The 19,113-nt window shown below is 46.0% G+C and overlaps 1 protein-coding gene across 3 annotated transcripts in view; it reads left to right on the top strand.

The window, feature by feature from the left end:
• LOC139763454 (rhomboid-related protein 3-like) overlaps positions 1-19,113 on the top strand; it is a 425,782-nt gene that overhangs the window by 104,962 nt on the left and 301,707 nt on the right. For all 3 annotated transcript variants that reach the window (XM_071689520.1, XM_071689519.1, XM_071689518.1), the window contains one exon: positions 10,391-10,555. In XM_071689520.1, coding sequence (XP_071545621.1) covers positions 10,391-10,555 — 165 coding nt within the window. The remainder of the gene's footprint in view (positions 1-10,390; positions 10,556-19,113) is intronic.

The following is a 19,113-nucleotide window of genomic DNA, read 5'->3' as shown; positions in this document are numbered from 1 at the left end:
AGAAGCCTCCAAGATATTCAGGTGGCCTCCAAGTTGTCCAGGACGCCTTCAAGATATCCAGAAGGTCTCCAAGAATATCCAGGAGGTCTCCACGTTGTCCAGGAGGCCTTCAAGATATCTAGGAGGCCTCCAAGGTATCCAGGAGGCCTCCAAGATATCCAGGAGGCCTCCAAGATATCCAAGAGGCCACCCCCCCCCTTTTTTTTTTTTTAATCTCTCACTCCCAAACACGTTAAGGTAGGAGGGGGTCGGTTGGTTTGATGCGACTCTCTCTCTCTCTCTCTCTCTCTCCCAGCTTCACATCAGGTACCCTTCCCCTTCTCCCCCCCCCTCCCGTCCTCTCCCAGAGGTGTGAGGTATCGCAGACAGACGGATAAACAGACAGGTGGAGGTGTGGGGTGGGTGTGTGTGTTTGTGGGGGGAGGGAAGAGAGGTTGGGAAGGGGGAGTGGAAGGGGGAAAGGCGGCGCGGAGAAGCAGCGTTGAGCGGGTTACAATCTCTTACAATTACCGGGGGGGGCAGCCGTGGTGGGGTGGGGGGGGAGGAGAGGAGGGAGGGGGAAGGGGGGGGATGATCCGGGTGAGTGGTGGTGGTGTTGTGGGGGGGAGAGGGGTGGGGGGTTGTGATGTTGTTGTTGTGATGTTGTTGTTGTGATGTTGTTGTTGTTGTTGTGATGTTGTTGTTGTTGTTGTTGTTGTTGTGATGTTGTTGTTGTTGTTGTGATGTTGTTGTAGTTGTTGTTGTGATGTTGTTGTTGTTGTTGTTGTGATGTTGTTGTTGTTGTTGTGATGTTGTTGTAGTTGTTGTTGTGATGTTGTTGTAGTTGTTGTTGTGATGTTGTTGTTGTTGTTGTTGTTGTGATGTTGTCGTGATGTTGTTGTTGTTGTTGATGTTGTTGTTGTTGTTGTGATGTTGTTGTTGTGATGTTGTTGTTGTTGTTGTTGTTGTTGTTGTTGGTTGTGGTGGTTTCATGTCGGTGTTGACGACCCTGGTTGCCTTCGATCTGTCTCGGTCGCTCGCGGCCTGGGTCGTCCCGTTGGCAATCTGGTGGTTAGGTTGTTAGTGTGTGTGTGTGTGTGTGTGTGTGTGTGTGTGTGGCCAGCAGGGAGCGGATGCGCTGGGTGAGGGGACATTCACCCGCGTCACGAGGGGGGGAGGGGGATGGGGGGAGGGGGTTGGTTGGTTACTCTCTATCTCGCACTTATCATTACGTAGTGTGAGACACACACACAATTATCATCATCACCTATACACATTTTACCCCCTCCCTCCCCCCTCTCCATTCCCCTCCCCCTCCCTCCCCCTCACCCTCCCTCCCCTTCCCATATTATGATAACGTATTCCCCCCTTCCCCCTTCCCTTTCCACCTCTCCCTCTCCCCTGCTTGTCTCATAACATATTCCCCCTCCTCCTCTTCCTCCTCCTCCTCCTCCTCCTCCTCCTCCTCCTCCTCCTCCTCCTTCACCCCTCCTGACTTGCTTATATGTCTCATACTTTCCGAGGTGTAATGAGATTTTCGTCTATAATGTTCTGTTATCAGGCAGGGTAATTGTATCCTTTTTCCCCTTACGTGTTTATTTCTATTCATATATATGTATTCCTATGAGTCCACGGGGATAATGGAACACGATAAGTTCCCAAGTGCACTTTCTTGCAATAATCACATCATCAGGGGAGAGACAGAGAGTATAACAGTCAGTTGATATACATCGAAGAGACGAAGCTTTGTCTCTTCCATGTATATCAACTAACGTATATTTCTCTCTTGTGTCTCCCCTGATGATGTGATTATTACACGAAAGTGCACTTGGGAACTTATCGCGTTTCATTTATCCCGTGGGCTCATAGGAATATCTTGATCACGCGCAAAATTGTGATCCTTTCCAATCTATATGTATATATCTTTTCGTTAGTATGAAGGTTAACCACTTCTCTTACTTCGCTCTGATTCCCGGGCCGTTTTCCATTATATATTCAACACAGAAAACGAAAAATTATACTTATTCTTACGGACGTAAATGTTTGACGAGGCTCTTGGCGTAGTGTATAATCTATTTCAGTGCCCCTTGTTTATATATTGCCCGACTCGACGTTTTCTGTTGGTATATAGAATTGTCTGTTGTTTAAAGTCTGGGGGTGTTTGAGCAGTGTTTAACACTGGTTAGTGGTGCTTAATTGTTTTTAAATACGTGTTTTAATCACCAGGATTTTGTATATTGTCTCTTAACTCGCGAATTTGGGATGTGGGGGTTCGATTCCCACAGGACAATGAGGCTCTGTGATTTGTTTTGCTTCTCTTATGTACTTTATAAAGGGGTGAGGGATAGCATTTTCTTATACCAGGGCGGACGGGTCTCTCTCTCTCTCTCTCTCTCTCTCTCTCTCTCTCTCTCTCTCTCTCTCTCTCTCTCTCTCTCTCTCTCTCTCTCTCTTACCGGCCATACGGGCGCATAACCCAGGCTTAAGTAATACCCTTTTAGACCCTACAGAACATTCAATGGTCACCTTTTTCTTTTTTATTAAATTTTCTCAAACTTTTGCGATTCTTTTTTTGCGTATGTGTCTGTTTCGAAATGCATCGCATCTACAGTCGCTGTATTTACAGCTGTATTTCTCTTGGGATCAGGTCAGGGTGTGGTTTGGCATTTTCTTCCCCCCCCCCACCCCCAATCCCTCCCCTGTGCGCGCGTACACGCCCTTACGTCTCATGCGTATAAGGTCAGACTATGTCACTTCGTATCCCCACACACACACACACACACACACACACACACACACACACACCTTAGATCTGCCTCTATGCTGACCGAAACACACCCTTTCAACCACCTTCCCTGCCCCCTCTCTTCTGTACCTTACCCACGCGCCCCCTCTCTTTTCTACAACCCCCTCCCTGGAGAGAGAGAGAGAGAGAGAGAGAGAGAGAGAGAGAGAGAGAGAGAGAGAGAGAGAGAGAGACTCTCTCTCCCGCATTCATCTAGTCTTTCAGGAGACTTGACAGTCACTGAAGTCTACCGATTACTCAACACAAAATCCTTGGTTAATCATATGAGTCTTTGTGAGTCCTCGGAATGACTCACACAAGCCGTGGGAAGCGCGCCGTCTCTGTTTTTGTGAGTGACGAAGAATTAAGTGGGAGGGGCGCGGGGGGTTTACTATTTCCCCGTGAGTTGTGAGTCAGTATTACTCACAAGATGGCGTGGTTGTGTTGTTAAGACTCTTATGTATATGGGTTTTTATGAGTTTTATGAGTCCAGACTGGGCGGTATGAGGTCGCTCACTGCTTCGGTGTCTCGCTGTTTGCTTCGGTGTCTCACAGCTCGCTTCGGTGTCTCGTTCTTTGCTTCGGTGTCTCACAGCTCGCTTCGGTGTCTCGTTCTTTGCTTCGGTGTCTCACAGCTCGCTTCGGTGTCTCCTTACTTGCTTCGCAGGTGCTTCGGATAGCAATCATGGCGTTTAACCCCATGGGAAAGTGCCTCACACACACACACACACACACACACACACAAGAATGATAAATAAACTCATATCGAAACTATAAAAATAAGATAGACACATCAAAGCGGATATATATATAAAAAAAAAAAATGAAGAAAAAGAAAAAGAATTGTGTGTGAAAATGAAATTCTCTGAGGAAGAAATGTGAGACTTAATTTAGGAAGGAAACGGAAGTGAAATTTCTTAACTGATTTTAATAGATTATGTCTTTAGATCCCGCTGCTTCTGAGGTTATAAAAGATCAACCAAAATATCTCGTAAAAAGAAAAGAAGAGAAAGAAATAAAAGATTTATGGGTTTTTTTATTTGTGGTATTTTGCAAGACCCACAAAAAATGAATTTGGAAGTTGAGAGTTTGTGTGTTTATAACTTTTGTTTACGTGTGTTTATAAGTTTTGTTTACGTGTGTTTATGTAATTTGTTTACGTGTCTTTATAAGTCTTGTTTACGTGTTTTTATAAGGTTTATTTACGTGTCTTTATTAGTTTTGTTTACGTGTCTTTAAAAAAAAATCTTTACGTGTCTTCAAAAAAGATTTTTACGTGTCTATAATTTTTGTTTACGTGACTTTATAAGTTTTGTTTACATGTCTTTAAAAAATATACATATTGTTTACGTGTCTGTTATATTTGTTTACGTGTCTTTACAAGTTTTGTTTCTCGTTCTATCACAAACATTTAGGGAGGAGGTGGGGGGGGGGGGGGTAGAAGAGGGAGGGAGAGGAAGAGGATCCAAGTCTTCGCTAGTATGTCTGTGATCCTTTTGAATTATATTACATCCTTCGACTTCGAATTATAGTGTGTCCTTCAACTTTGGATATTGTGTCATAATCTTTCGACAGGCGGGCTGGGCGGTAACGACCACGCCCCCCCCCCCCCCCCCACACCCTGTCATTGATGGGTCTAAAAGCCCCAATTGCCCTACCCCGTTTTCTTTCTTTTTTTTTTCTTATCCCCCGTGTGATGGGCCTGTTGGACCGTTTCAACGGTTCTCTCCTTCCGTTAACAGTGACTATGGAGTGTTAGATAGTCTTCGTCCTGTTAACAGTGCCTTTGGACTGTTAAACAGCCTTCCTTCTGTTAATAGTGCCTGTAGACTGTTAAGTGTCCTTTCTTCCGTTAACAGTATCTTTGTTCAACAGCCTTCCTTCCGTTAACGGTATCTGTGACTCTTAAGCACCCCTCCTTCCGTTAACAGTACCTTCTTTTTAAAAAAAAGTTCCTCCTTCCGTTAACAGTATCTTTGACCGTTAAAGAAAAACACACCAGCCCTTCTTCCGTTAACGGTATCTGTCACGACTCTACCCCCCCTCACCCCACCACCCCCTCCCCCAATCTACCGTTTCTGTTTGTACAGAGTTATACGATGCTCTTCTGTTTATCATACACCATCGAACGACCTATAGAAAATGTGATGTCATCTTATGCGTATAAGTGCGGGGTGTTGTAAGTCTACGTTTTCTCTTTTATAAGTGTAAAGTGTCGCGTGTGTGTGGGGGGGGCCGGCCGCCCCCGACTCTCGTTGCCTACTTGGAATGCGAAGTGCGTCGTGTGAGTGAAATCCGCGTTTGCGTACGCGTTGAGAGCGTAGAGCGCGGAGCGTAAAGTCCACATTCGTACGCACACGACCAGCTTGAGTAACAATTAATATCTTTTTTTAAGTCTCTCTCTCTCTCTCTCTCTCTCTCTCTCTCTCTCTCTCTCTCTCTCTCTCTCTCTCTCTCTCCCACGTCTATGACACGTACCCTGGTCGTTTGTCTTATAAAACAAAGGAAAAAGACGAGGTGTGTGTGTGTGTGTGTGTGTGTGTGTGTGTGTGTGTGTGTGTGTGTGTGTCTGGTTTATTGGAAAGGTCTCTGGGCTGGCTAGAGGACCACGTTCGAACCCCGAATCACAATTGGCACCACTGACACCGTGGTATGAAAACCCCTGATGGTAAAAAATCTACCATCAGCTTTCTGTTTATATATATACATATATATATATATATATATATATATATATATATATATATATATATATATATATATATATATGCGCACACACTCACATGACGGTCGTGCGCACACTCGTGCGCACACACTCACATGACGGTCATTTGGCGAGGTCATTTTGGCGAGGTCACCGTGGAGTACCGATCATTTTGGCGAGGTCACCGTGGAGTACCAGTCATTTGGCGAGGTCACCGTGTAGTACCGGTCATTTTGGCGAGGTCACCGTGGAGTACCGGTCATTTTGGCGAGGGCGTTTTGGCGAGGTCATTTTGGCGAGGTCAGCGTGTAAGTATCGATCAATTTGGCGAGACACACAGTTCTCCAGCTGTCATTTGGCGAGGCACACAGTCCTCCAGCTGTCATTTGGCGAGGCACACAGTCCTCCAGCTGTCATTTGGCGATGTCACCACCTGAACGCAGCCACCTGCCGTCGCCAAGTGGCTCCGCCAGGTGGTTCCGGTCTGCCTGTTTCGTCCGCCTGTTTGAACAGGTGGTCTTCCCTGGCGTCCCCGTTAACAGACGTGGGTCAACAGGAGGTCTTTACGTGCCCGGGGTGGCCCTTGTGTCAACAGACCCCCCATGGGAACCTGGGGCCTTTACCTGCAGTTAAACCACGATTACATTTTTTTCCCCCAATCGCTGAAAAACGAAAATGTAATCTGGGGTTTCTTCTTGACGTGTCACACCCGCCTTGACGTTTTCTTTACCTTCTTGAGGCGCGGGGGGGAGGGGGACCCCCTCTCTCCGTCGCAGTCCCTAATTGGATCGATGAACTGGACTGGTGTGATTACTTAATTACATATGATTCAAACTACCGCTGAACTGGACAGGTGTGATTACATAATTACTTATCTTAACTACCGTTGGACTGGGCGGGTGTAATTACTTGATTACATATTGCTAAACTAGAGTGTCGAGTGTGAGGGAGTTGTAGGTAGGTGTGAGGAGGCATGATGGAGTGTGAGGGGATTGTATGTAGGTGTGAGGAGGCATGATGGAGTGTGAGTTGTATGTGGCTGTGAGGAGGCAAGAGGCGTGTGAGGGAGTTGTAGGTAGCTATTAGGAGGCATGATGAAGCGTGAGGGAGTTGTATGTGGCTATGAGGAGGCATGATGGAGTGTGAGGGAGATGTGGGCGTGAGTGAATGGCCATGATGACGATGAGGCATGAGGAAAGTGAGTGTGTGTGTGTGTGAGGCAGGCAGGGAGGCAGATGCAGGAGGTGTGTGAGTGGCCGTGAGGATGAGTGTGAGGAAGACAGGAAGTAGGCAGGAGGAGGAGGAGCAGGAGCAGGAGGAGGTGTGTGTGTGTGTGTGTGGGAAGGAGGGAAGGTGGGGGGGGTTTTAAAAGCAGGAGGTAGATCGGCGGGGCGCGTCTGTACCAGCAGGATCGCGTCACGCCCCGTTGGGCGCCGCCCCTCCCTCCTCCCTCCTCCTCACCACATTCTCTCTCTCTCTCTCTCTCTCTCTCTCTCTCTCTCTCTCTCTCTCTCTCTCTCTCTCTCTCTCTCTCTCTCTCTCTCTCGTCGTCTCATGTCATCTGTCTTTCTCTTTACGATTACATTAATGTAACCTGTCGTCTCTGCTGACGCTCTTGGTTAGTAATTGTATTACATCCCCGAATTACCTCGTCGCCTCCTCTTCTACGCAATGTGACCGTCGTAGACGAATCTTCTACGCGCGTAGGTACGCTTAAAGAGTATGGTCATTTCGGTGCCGGGGGGGGGTCCTGACCCCCTCCCCAACCCCCTACAGGTCGTTAGGTAACCATCGTATGCTGATGACGAGGGGAGAAGAGAAAGGGTAGTTAGGGTCCTCGTTAATGACGGTGATTCGGCTGATAAACAAGTCGTTCAGGAGTGATTGGACTCCCCCCCCCCCCCCGGTCTCCCACGGGCTTGAGGAGAGAGGGAGCAGATGGAACGTTTGGTGGTGACCTCTGATGCAGATGGAACGTTTGATGGTGACCTCTGGTGCAGATAGAACGTTTGGCGGTGACCTCTGGTGCAGATGGAACGTTTGGTGGTGACCTCTGGTGCAGATGGAACGTTTGGTGGTGACCTCTGGTGCAGATAGAACGTTTGATGGTGACCTCTGGTGCAGATGGAACGTTTGGCGGTGACTTCTGGTGCAGATGGAACGTTTGGTGGTGACCACTGGTGCAGATGGGACGTTTGATGATGACCTCTGGTGCAGATGGAACGTTTGATGGTGACCTCTGGTGTAGATGGGAGGAGAACGACGAAGGGGATTGGGTGCCGTGTGGCTGAAGATAATGGCTGAAGATAAGGGTCAATAATCACTTCTGCTCGCTGTTTCTTCCTTATGTTCACCTCCCCTCTCTGCCTCGCCGTTACCCGCTTTTCCGCGGTGGCGTATCCCCACCCCTCCTCGTGACGTAAGCACCTTGCGTCGTCGTCGGGTGACCCCGTGCGTCGCAGCGGTAAGACGAGCGACGTAAAGTGGACCAGCGACGCTGTCGAGAGCCAGTCACACCCGCTGGTCTGGAAGCACCGTCACACAGACGGACAGACAGAGGGACGGACAGACAGACGGACAGACAGAGGGACGGACAGACAGACGGACAGACAGAGGGACGGACAGACAGACGTATCGACGGAAAAGGAAGGGAGTCGGGATCTTGCGTTGCGTCCAGAAGAACGCAGGCAGCCGCCGCAGCCAGCCGCAGCCAGCCGCCGCAGGTCTTTGACCCTGACGCAATAACCGCAGTTCAGAAGGAAGAGGAAGCTAATCCACACAGGCTGACCACATGTTGAGAGTAAATCATGACCAGCAAAGGGCGAGTATCACGGGTCCCATCACCTTGCGGTAGACCATAATGATTAAATGGATTACGTACTCTTCTGCCTTCCAGACGCCGTCCTGGAACCCGACAGATGTGGCCAGGGAGCTTCCAGACGTGGGTCTGGAACCCCAGCAGATGCGGGTCTGGACGTGGGTCTGGAAACCTTCAGTTGCGGGTCTGGAAGTGGGTCTAGAACCCTTCAGTTGCGGGTCTGGACGTGGGTCTGGAACCCTTCAGTTGCGTGTCTATGGACCCTTCAGACGTGATTCTGAAACATCCAGTCATGGCTTTGGATCTTCCAGACATGGTTCTGGAATCCCTCACATGCAATATTGGTTCTCTCATACCCGTCCCTGGAAACCCTCCAGATCTCGCACTGGAACCCTCCAGGTGTGGGCGGCCCTGGAACTCCCCGACGGGGCTTTGGAACCCCCTCCTAACGCGGCTCCTGAAGCCTTCCAGGCTCGCTCCTGGAACCCTCTTGGACCCAGTCCTGGAACGCTGAAGACCCGTCACTGGAACCCAGGAGGCGAGAACTCTCGCTGTCGCGTTTTAGAAGTATTTGATAGTTTGAATTAGAAGCTTAGTGTGATTTAACACAATAGATAAGCATAGCCATTTAGAAGTATTTGACGATTTGAACTAGAAGCTTGAGTTTGATTTAACACAATAGGTACACAGAACCATTTAGAAATATTTGACGATTTGAATTAGAAGCATGAGTGTGATTTAACACAGTAGATACACAGAACCATTTAGAAACATTTGATGATTTGAATTTGAAACTTGAGTTTGACGATGTGTATATACATAACCAATTAGAGCATTTGAATTAGATCTATGACCATAATATTTTGATGCATCAGTTATACAGACCCAGTGATAGATGTTCGAAGCTTTGAATTAGAAACTTGACGGTTGAGCTTTGACGCGTGGGTTTTTCAAGAGATTCGAACGCGTTTTGTGCGTTGACTCAAAAGATCGAACCCTTTCAATAGATTCTCAATAAGAGACAGTGTTTTGGCAGCAAAACCTTTTTTTGGTGTGAGAATTCCGTCAAGATTAGAGGGGAAGGGGGAAATAAGGAGTTAAATTACATTGAATGCGTAACCACCACGAATGTGAGACATTGCGTTAAGTATATACGTGTATATGAATGAATGGTCCATTCTTCGCCTGTTTCCTGGCGCTACTTCGCTGCCGCGGGAAAGAGCTATCATGTATGATAATATATATATATATATATATATATATATATATATATATATATATATATATATATATATATATTTGCTAATATACATTGACGAAACATTGGGTATTGGGCATAGTAGGAAACACAGGAACATGTCATTAATCTAGTGTCTGTGATGTGGTCTTATACAAGGGTTGATGTGATTTAGAAAACGTATCATCACACCTTACAGTGGTTTCGAAAACATGCGAAGTTATAGGTCAGAGCGGTTTCGAAAAACAAACACAAAGTCGTAGGTCAAACGTATCACACCTTACAGTGGTTTCGAAAACATGCGAAGTTGTAGGTCAGAGCGGTTTCGTAAAACATTCACAGAGTCGTAGGTCAGAGCGGTTTCGAAAACGTAGGAATTATATGTCAAAGTTTTCTGAAAGTATCCAGTCGTTCATTGTTTAGGGAAATATTGTAGAATTGTACAGTAAGGTTGGTTTTTTTTCAGAATTGTGGGACGATAGGTTGAAATGGTTTCGAAAACCTGGGGATTGTAATTCTTACTATGATTTTGCACGTCTTTCTGATCCATTCTGGAGCTGCAGTTGTTATTAAATGAAACTAGTCCTTAGTTGCAATGGAAATAATATAATGCTGTGTGATGAGTCTCTCTCTCTCTCTCTCTCTCTCTCTCTCTCTCTCTCTCTCTCTCTCTCTCTCTCTCTCTCTCTCTCAGGCGAAACACTGATCTTACTCGAAAATTAATTTTTTTGTGTGTGTTAACTTTGAATGTATATATGTAGCAACGTCCCTGACGTTTTCTTTTTTTCTACTGACGCCCTGTTTTCTTTTCTTCCCTCCCTCCCTCGTCCCCGTTTTCTACTACCTCCTCCTCCCTCCCTCCTTCAGTTCGACCTGGAGGGGTTCGGCGAGATACCTTGGCCGGACTTCAGGAACGCGTTGGTCCACCCGGAGTTCGTGGCGGCCGTGGACGTCCACAAGAGGGAGCAGCTGGCGGCCAAGGCCCTCACCCCGACCACGACGGCCATCACCTTCCAGGACTTCGTCAATGTGGTGAGTACCACCTCCTCCTCCTCCAGGGACTTCGTCAGTCCGGTGAGGAGTACCTCCTCCTCCTCCAGGGACTTCGTCAATGTGGTGAGTACCTCCACCTCCTCCTCCAGGGACTTCGTCAATGTGGTGAGTACCTCCTCCTCCTCCAGGGACTTCGTCAATGTGGTGAGTACCACCTCCTCCTCCTCCAGGGACTTCGTCAATGTGGTGAGTACCACCTCCTCCTCCTCCAGGGACTTCGTCAGTCCGGTGAGGAGTACCTCCTCCTCCTCCAGGGACTTCGTCAATGTGGTGAGTACCTCCTCCTCCTCCTCCAGGGACTTCGTCAATGTGGTGAGTACCACCTCCTCCTCCTCCAGGGACTTCGTCAGTCCAGTGAGGAGTACCACCTCCTCCTTCTCCTCCTCCAGACATGTCCAGACGCCCTCTTCCAGGGAAGGACGTCCAGGGACTCCGTCAGTGCGGCGAGGACACTCTCTCTCACTTAACAGACCCATACCGTTTATAACAGACCTTCAACCGTTTATAACAGACCCTCAACCGTTTATGACAGACCTTCAACCGTTTATAACAGACCTTCAACCGTTCATAACAGACCCTCAACCGTTTATAACAGACCCTCAACCGTTTATAACAGACCTTCAACCGTTTATGACAGACCTTCAACCGTTTATGACAGACCTTCAACCGTTTATAACAGACCCTCAACCGTTTAACAGCCTCTCCCCCCACCCCACGCACGTGTGTGTGTGTGTGTGTGTGTGTGTGTGTGTAATGATCACAGGTTGTGTCACCGGGAGGCTGGTTACGTTAGGTTTATGGAGGAAATCGTATGTTTGTATTAGCAAGGCGATTTGGCGGACACATCCACGGTGATGGGCGCATGTTTTGGCGGGAACACCCCCCCCCCCCCCCATGAGAGAGAGAGAGAGAGAGAGAGAGAGAGACCCCTGCGTGTCAGGACGAGCGACGCTTCCTGTAAATGATTTACACAGTTGGTGCGTAAAAGAGGTGGACTGATAATACACACAGTTGCCAATGACCACTTTATCCCTCCCACCCCCCAATTTTTAGTGTAAAAAATAAATTAATATTTGGTAGTAGATTAAATGATGTATTATAAGAATATATGTATTTGTTAAATGATGCTCAAGATGTTCTCTCTCTCTCTCTCTCTCTCTCTCTCTCTCTCTATATATATATATATATATATATATATATATATATATATATATATATATATATATATATATATATATATAATGTTATGTAGTGTACGCTGGCAGGATTTTAACTTCATATATGTTCTAGTATATCCCACGGTGGGTTACGATATATATATATATATATATATATATATATATATATATATATATATATATATATATATATATATATATATATATATATATATAATACTTACCGGCATTGGCGTTGTAGCTATAATATAGAGTGTCCGTTAACGTTGTGGTATTTCCGTTTTCTAAGTATTCTAGGAAGGCATAGAAAACGGTTCTCGCCCGGCTCCGTTATGGGGGTCACTGATATAGGTCTACCGGACACTAACACTCTCTCTCTCTCTCTCTCTCTCTCTCTCTCTCTCTCTCTCTCTCTCTCTCACATACTCTGTTTCCCCAATTTTCGAAACAGTAGAATTAATAGTGCATCGTTGGTATTAGTTAACTATCTATTATGTTTAATTATACTGCTATTATCAATGATGTATGATTCTTAATTTAGTTTTATTTATTCTAAGTTCGAGAGTCTGTGTGGAAGGTAATACAGGCAAGCTTTATGATTTTAGTATTTGATTTTTTTTCTTCCAAAAGAAGGAACAGAGAAGGGGGCCAGGTGAGGATATTCCCTCAAAGGCTCAGTCCTCTGTTCTTAACGCTACCTCGCTAACGCAGGAAATGGCGAATACTTTGAAAGAAAGAATATATACACACGTCATGGATGCTATATTAGTGATATAAACAACCGCTTCATGATCGAAGATTCTCGTGTTTGTGTGATTGTGGTCAATAATGCTCTCATATATATATATTGATCAATACAAGGTTGATATATATAGAGGTATATGGGATGGTTTATATATGGGGGGGGCTCCTCTCCCACACACATCTCCCCCTCTGGGCCACATCCCGCTTAGGGCAGTCCAAGCGCTGGCCTCTTTCCCCTCTTTCCCCCTCTTTCCCCTCTTTCCCCTCTTTCCCCCTCTTTCCCCCTCTTTCCCCTCTTCCCACACCACACCACACCACACCCTCCCCCTCCCTCCTCCCTGGTTTTGACTCCGGCGGGAACGGCCCCCCCCCCTCACCCACCCTGCCCCCCCCGCCCCCGCTCAGCCTCACACCGCGCCCCTCCACACACACGCCCCTCAGGATTAAGGGCGCCCTGCCCTCGGCCTCCTCCTCCTCCTCCTCCTGTCGCCCGTAAGGAAGGTAATGGCCGGTCTGGAGGTGGAATGGGAGGAACCAATTAGGATAAGAAGGTTTCCCTTCCCCCCTCCTCCTCCTCCTCTTCTTCCTCCCCCTCCTCCTCTTCCTCCTCTTCCTCCTCCTCTTCCTCCTCGACCCTGGGTCCTTGTGGTGTCCTTTGTGGAGATGTTGGGGTTCCCTACTGGGCCCTGGAATTTTTAGTGTGTGTGTGTGTGTGTGTGTGTGTGTGTGTGTGCGTGTGTGTGTGTGTGTGTGTGTGCGTGTGTGTGTGTGTGTGTGTGTGTGTGTTTACTGTTTGTATTTATGTTTCATTTCTCAACTCTTATATGTGTATACACACACACACACACACACACACACACACGCACACGCGCGCGCACTTATTGTTGTAACGCTGTTGTTGTTGTTGTTGTTGTTGTTGTTGTTGTTGTAGTGAGCGTGGTGTTGTTGTTGTAGTCACAACCCCTGTTGCATGTTGTATCTGCTGGTGCTGCTCTTGTGGCATGCGCTGTTGTTGGAACGTCTGGTCTTGTTGTTGTTGTTGTTGTTGTTGTTGTTGTTGTAAAAATAACAACCTTTGGGGTTTAAGGCTGAGCCGACGGGCTGGCGGGAGCCGCCTCATGTGGACTCCCCTGATAACCCAGTAATGGCCTCACCCCCTCACCCCAGTTCTCTACCCTTTAAACTTTTTCCAAACATTATTTGTTTTTGTTTTTGTTGTTGTTTTACCTTTGTTTACTCTAAAAGTTTTTTTTTTTGTGTGTGTATGTATGCAAGCGTTGGTTTTTGTACGATTTTGAATTGAATATTTTGGATTTATATATTTAGTATATAAATTGATTTCTGATGTTTATTATGTATGAGATGACGGGTGCGAGAGGCTAGAAATCCCCTCCTCCTGTATAATCACGTTCTGAAAGTAAGAACGAAAAAAGAAGCCAAGCGAGGATTTTTTTTTCCCCTCTTAGGCTCGCGTCATCTGTTTCTGGCGCTACCTCATTAAGGTGGGTAATATACGATGAGAGACAAGGGGAAAAATTACCATTATTTTTCCATATATATTTATACAAAGATTTTAAGACTAAAAAGGAAATATATCATTGTCTTTCTAGTCCATCATGCGTCCTTAATTTACACTAGAAGTTATAATACAAAAGGCGAAGTCTAGGCCAGAAATCCCCGTTTTCTTTTTTTTTAGAGAATGGGTGGTGGGCCGGGAGTGTACTGTACACCTTGTCGGTGTAGATTCTCGAGACGACAGCTAATTCCCACTCTGTGTAGGGGAGGAGGTGTAGGTGTATGTCGAGGTACGCCTCACGGGATAAAGAGACATCCATCTGGGATATTTCGAGTGTAGGAGACGTCCCAGGGAGGGGGATGGGTAATAAGAATTCCCTTGAGGCCAAAGGGGGGATATGAGGGAGACGTGACACCCCCCCCCCCCCCGTAACCCCCACTCCCTCCTCCTCCTCCACCTCCTCCTTCCTCAACACCATCTCGCATCATATCTTTGTTTTGCTCCCCAGCGAGACGTAAGACGTCGTGAACAATGATTATGATCATTGTTCAAAAACTTCAAAAGTAAGACATCTTGAACCTAACAATGATTATGATCAGTGTTCAAAAACTTCAAAAGTAAGACATCTTGAACCTAACAATGATTATGATCAGTGTTCAAAAACTTCAAAAGTAAGACAGTCGTGAACCTAACAATGATTATGATCATTGTTCAAAAACTTCAAAAGTAAGACATCTTGAACCTAACAATGATTATGATCAGTGTTCAAAAACTTCAAAAGTAAGACAGTCGTGAACCTAACAATGGTTCTATTCATTGTTCGAAAACTTGAAAAGTTCAAATTTTTGATGAGGTTTGCCTGACTCTGTATTTTTGGCGAACGTGTTAAAAGTACAGTTCTGTAAATCTCGCCCCCCCCCCCTAAACCTCCCCCCCCCCCCTCGACCTTTAGTGAGTAAGTCAGTTATTTGACGGCCTTGTGATAATGACCCCTCCCCCCCTCCACCCCCCCTCCACCCCCCCTCCACCCCCACCCACCCAGCATTATAGGCAAGACCTTTGTACATCATCATGTTTTGGTTAGGTTACAAGAGATGATATCTATCATTTCATCTATAACTTGATACAGGAAGAAAAAAAACACCCTTGAGATATGATTTCTTATGACAAATGACACAAAAAAAATAATGATTCAATATTATCTTGGCACTGTTGACAGTGGTGTTAACAACACGTTCTCCGTTTTCTTCTTTAGGATGTTATCCATTCTCTCTCTCTCTCTCTCTCTCTCTCTCTCTCTCTCTCTCTCTCTCTCTCTCTCTCTCACACACACACACAAGGAGCCCCCAAAAGATATCGGTTTCAAATAAAGGTTTTAAATGGGTTTGTCCAGGAGGCGTGTATTTACACAGTGGCCCATTTTCACCGCAGGGGCGTGAGGTGGTGGGGAGGGGAGAAGCCACGGAGGGGAGGCTTGTGGAAGGGAGGAAGGGAGGGGGAAGAAGAAGGGGAGGGGGGAAATGGAAAAGAAGGAGGGCAGACGGAGGTAAAAGGAAAAGGGCAGAACAAAGGCGAAAAGGACGAAGGGTGATTTATATTTTTGTGTATTCGAAAGACGTTTTCTTTGATTCATCCCGTTTTTTATTGTATTTATTTTCAAGTCTTATGATCTTTCGTGATCATTTGTCCATTTTTAAATGATAGACTTAGATATATTTTTTTTATGGTAGACTTTAATAATTTTTGATGAATTCGTTTCTTGAAAACAGGGGGTGAGGCTGGGGGCGTCCACTGGGGAGTAATTCCCCGAGACCGGGTTATGACCTGGGCGGGGCGGGGCGGGGCTGTGCCCCAGGGGTGACTGGAGCTGGGGAGAGAAGCCAGGGAGGTGGGAGGGAGAGGAGGAGAAAGACTTTCGAAAGGGGAGGAGGTGTGGAGTAAGATTCGTGGAAGGGGTGAGTTTGCGAGTGGTGTCATGGAAGAGGGGGTGAGGGGAGGAAAGGTTTGAAGGCAGGGAGAGGGGTTTGGGAGGATGGAGGGAGGATTTTGGAGGGATGTGGGGAGAATCTTTTATAAGGGGAGAGTATCGTGATAAGATATTTAACACACACACACACACACACACACACACACACAAACACACACACACACACACACACACACACACACGGGGGGGCGGGGGGTGGGGGGGTTACCAGTATGTTGTTAGCTTAGGTAAACAAAGTGATAACTCCGCCAGATGGATTGCAACCTCACGACCAACTCTGGCATGTATCACATGAAATATCATTTATGTAACCCCATATATATATATATATATATATATATATATATATATATATATATATATATATATATATATATATATATATATATATATATGTTATCCCTGGGGATAGGGGAGAAAGAATACTTCCCACGTATTCCCTGCGTGTCGTAGAAGGCGACTAAAAGGGGAGGGAGCGGGGGGCTGGAAATCCTCCCCTCTTGTTTTTTTTTTTTAATTTTCCAAAAGAAGGAACAGAGAAGGGGGCCAGGTGAGGATATTCCCTCAGAGGCCCAGTCCTCTGTTCTTAACGCTACCTCGCTAATGCGGGAAATGGCGATTAGTATGAAAGAAAGATATGTGTGTGTGTGTGTGTGTGTGTGTGTGTGTGTGTGTGTGTGTGTGTGTGTGTGTTAATGTCATTATATGAACTTGTATCCTTCGCTTTTTTCATTTTGATTCGAAAATAAGTTACATCTTCCACACAGACTTTAAATGGAGTCTCTCTCTCTCTCTCTCTCTCTCTCTCTCTCTCTCTCTCTCTCTCTCTCTCTCTCTCTCTCTCTCTTGGTGGTGGGTTTAGCCCAAGAATTTTATGGCCAGTTTTTTTTTTAAGAGACTTTTTATGTTTTTTGTGGGAGTAGTGAGCACACGCCTTTGTAACCTGATTCCAGTAATAATCCATGAGCTTAGAGTTGGCCTCTATTTATGTAAAATTACCCATTACGTATCAACCTAAAAGGTATATGAGCCGATAGACTAACGTCAAATATTATTTGTGTATTTCTAGTAAGCATTTTAAAATAACTTTTCCAAGCGATATCGTAAAAAAAAAAAGAAAAAAGCGAAAGTTAAAATTTTGAGTACGTTAGGCGAGGCTTTTAGAAGAGTGTTGATCTGGGGAGGCGCGGCCGGGAGCACGGCCGCTCTGACGTAAGACTGACAGATGGACGGCGCTGGGGGAAACTGACAGAAATGACGGGAAAGCCGACCACGAGAAGGACGGAGGGAGGGTAGGAGCGTCGCTGGAGTGTCCTGCCTACTGGTAATGGCGGCGGGAGACGCTCCCCGGGAGGAGGAGGCGGAGGGATCCTGCTAAAATTACAAAGGGATTTTGGGCTCAGGTTGGCTCGTCCAGTGCCTACACCCGTGATGGCGTCTGTGTCATGTTTCACCTCAAATCTTCCTTCTGTGGCTTGATCTAACTTGATTTTGTCTTTAATACTTAATGAACGGGGGATTTAAAAGAGTTAGTCCTATCCTGTATTCCGGGGATGGGGAAATATAGAATAAACTCCGTCTTGACTATTTTGAAAATATCTTAGTTAACCCTCTTAGTATTTTTTTATTATTATTATTATTATCTTTGTTATTATCATTATTATTATCTTTATTATTATTATTATCATTATTATTATCTTTATTATTATTATTATTATTATTATTATTATTATTATTATTATCATTATTATTATTATTATTATTATTATTATTATTCGCCATTTCCTGCGTTGGCGAAGTAGCGTTAAGAACAGAGGACTGAGCCAAAGAGGGAAAATCCTCACTTGGACCCCTTCTCTGTTCCTTCTTTTGATAAAATCATCAAACTGTTCTTATCCTCACCAGCGCTACAGGAAGACCATGGGCAACTACGACTGCGAAGTGTTCTAACCCACTGAACTAAGTGTTCTCATGTTATTGGCAGTTCGTTCTGGTGTTCTTTGCAGAACCAGCCAAGAAGAATATTCTAATTTCGTGTTACATTCTGTTTTTTTCTGGTTTGGTTAATGAACTTCACAAAACCAGTTTTTATGGTTATTCAATTTTGGTCGTAGCTCCGGGCGCATGCGCGCTACAACGTCATGACAGTATGCCAATTCGCGGGTGTGATTTGCACAAGACATTTCCTTTTTTTTTGACGTCATTGAGCAGTTATCGACGGTTGTGGCTTGCCATAGGTCAAGGGAGGTCAGCTGGAGGTCACAGGTCAACACTTTCGTACAGTTGGGGGGGGGAGGAAGAAGGAAGAGGGGGAGGGAAGATGGGTGGTGGGTGTAGATTTAGTGGCTCAGTATATGATTTTGATTTCGGATCACGTCTCCCCCCCACCTCACTCCAAACCTGATTTAAGCGTATATGTTCAAATGGCATTTCCATGTTATGTTTTATACCCCGGTGGTGGCCCCGGGGGGCATGAGAGAGAGAGAGAGAGAGAGAGAGAGAGAGAGAGAGAGAGAGAGAGAGAGAGAGAGATGGCGTATCTGTTGGTGTGAGCTGCGTCAATTTTCTGAAGAATATTAATTGATTTTCCTTTCTTTTTATTTTTTCTTCTTTTTCTTTTTCTTTTTTTTTTTCCTCTTCTCGTAGTCTTACGGTAGTTTGAGATCAAAATGTTGCCGTTACGAAGCTGAGGTACAGTAATGCCGTTTGACCTTCGCTTGTTAAAGGGGGTCACAGGTAGGTCAAAGGGTCAGTCCGTGGTGCTTGACTGTGACACAGGCGTTGTGAAGGGTCGTGCCATCCGTACTCAAGGGTCGTACCCGACTCTCGAGTTGCATAGTCGTGCACAGGGGGGTCGTACCTTCGTGCACAAGGGTCGTACCTTCGTGCACAAGGGTCGTACCTTCGTGCACAAGGGTCGTACCTTATACACAAGGGTCGTACCTTATACACAAGGGTCGTACCTTATACACAAGGGTCGTACCTACGTGTACAATGCGTCGCACCTTCATCCTTCAAGGGTCGTGTCCAAGGGTCGTGCCGCCGTGCACGAAGGGTCGTACCATCCTCGTACCAAAAGGTCGTATACCGTCGTGCTCATCTGAGGGAGGAT

The sequence above is a fragment of the Panulirus ornatus genome, chromosome 47 (genome assembly GCF_036320965.1).
Source record: "Panulirus ornatus isolate Po-2019 chromosome 47, ASM3632096v1, whole genome shotgun sequence".
NCBI classification, from domain to species: domain Eukaryota; kingdom Metazoa; phylum Arthropoda; class Malacostraca; order Decapoda; family Palinuridae; genus Panulirus; species Panulirus ornatus.
The sequence above is the reverse complement of the archived record's forward strand: the minus strand, read 5'-3'. Positions and strand labels throughout refer to the sequence as shown.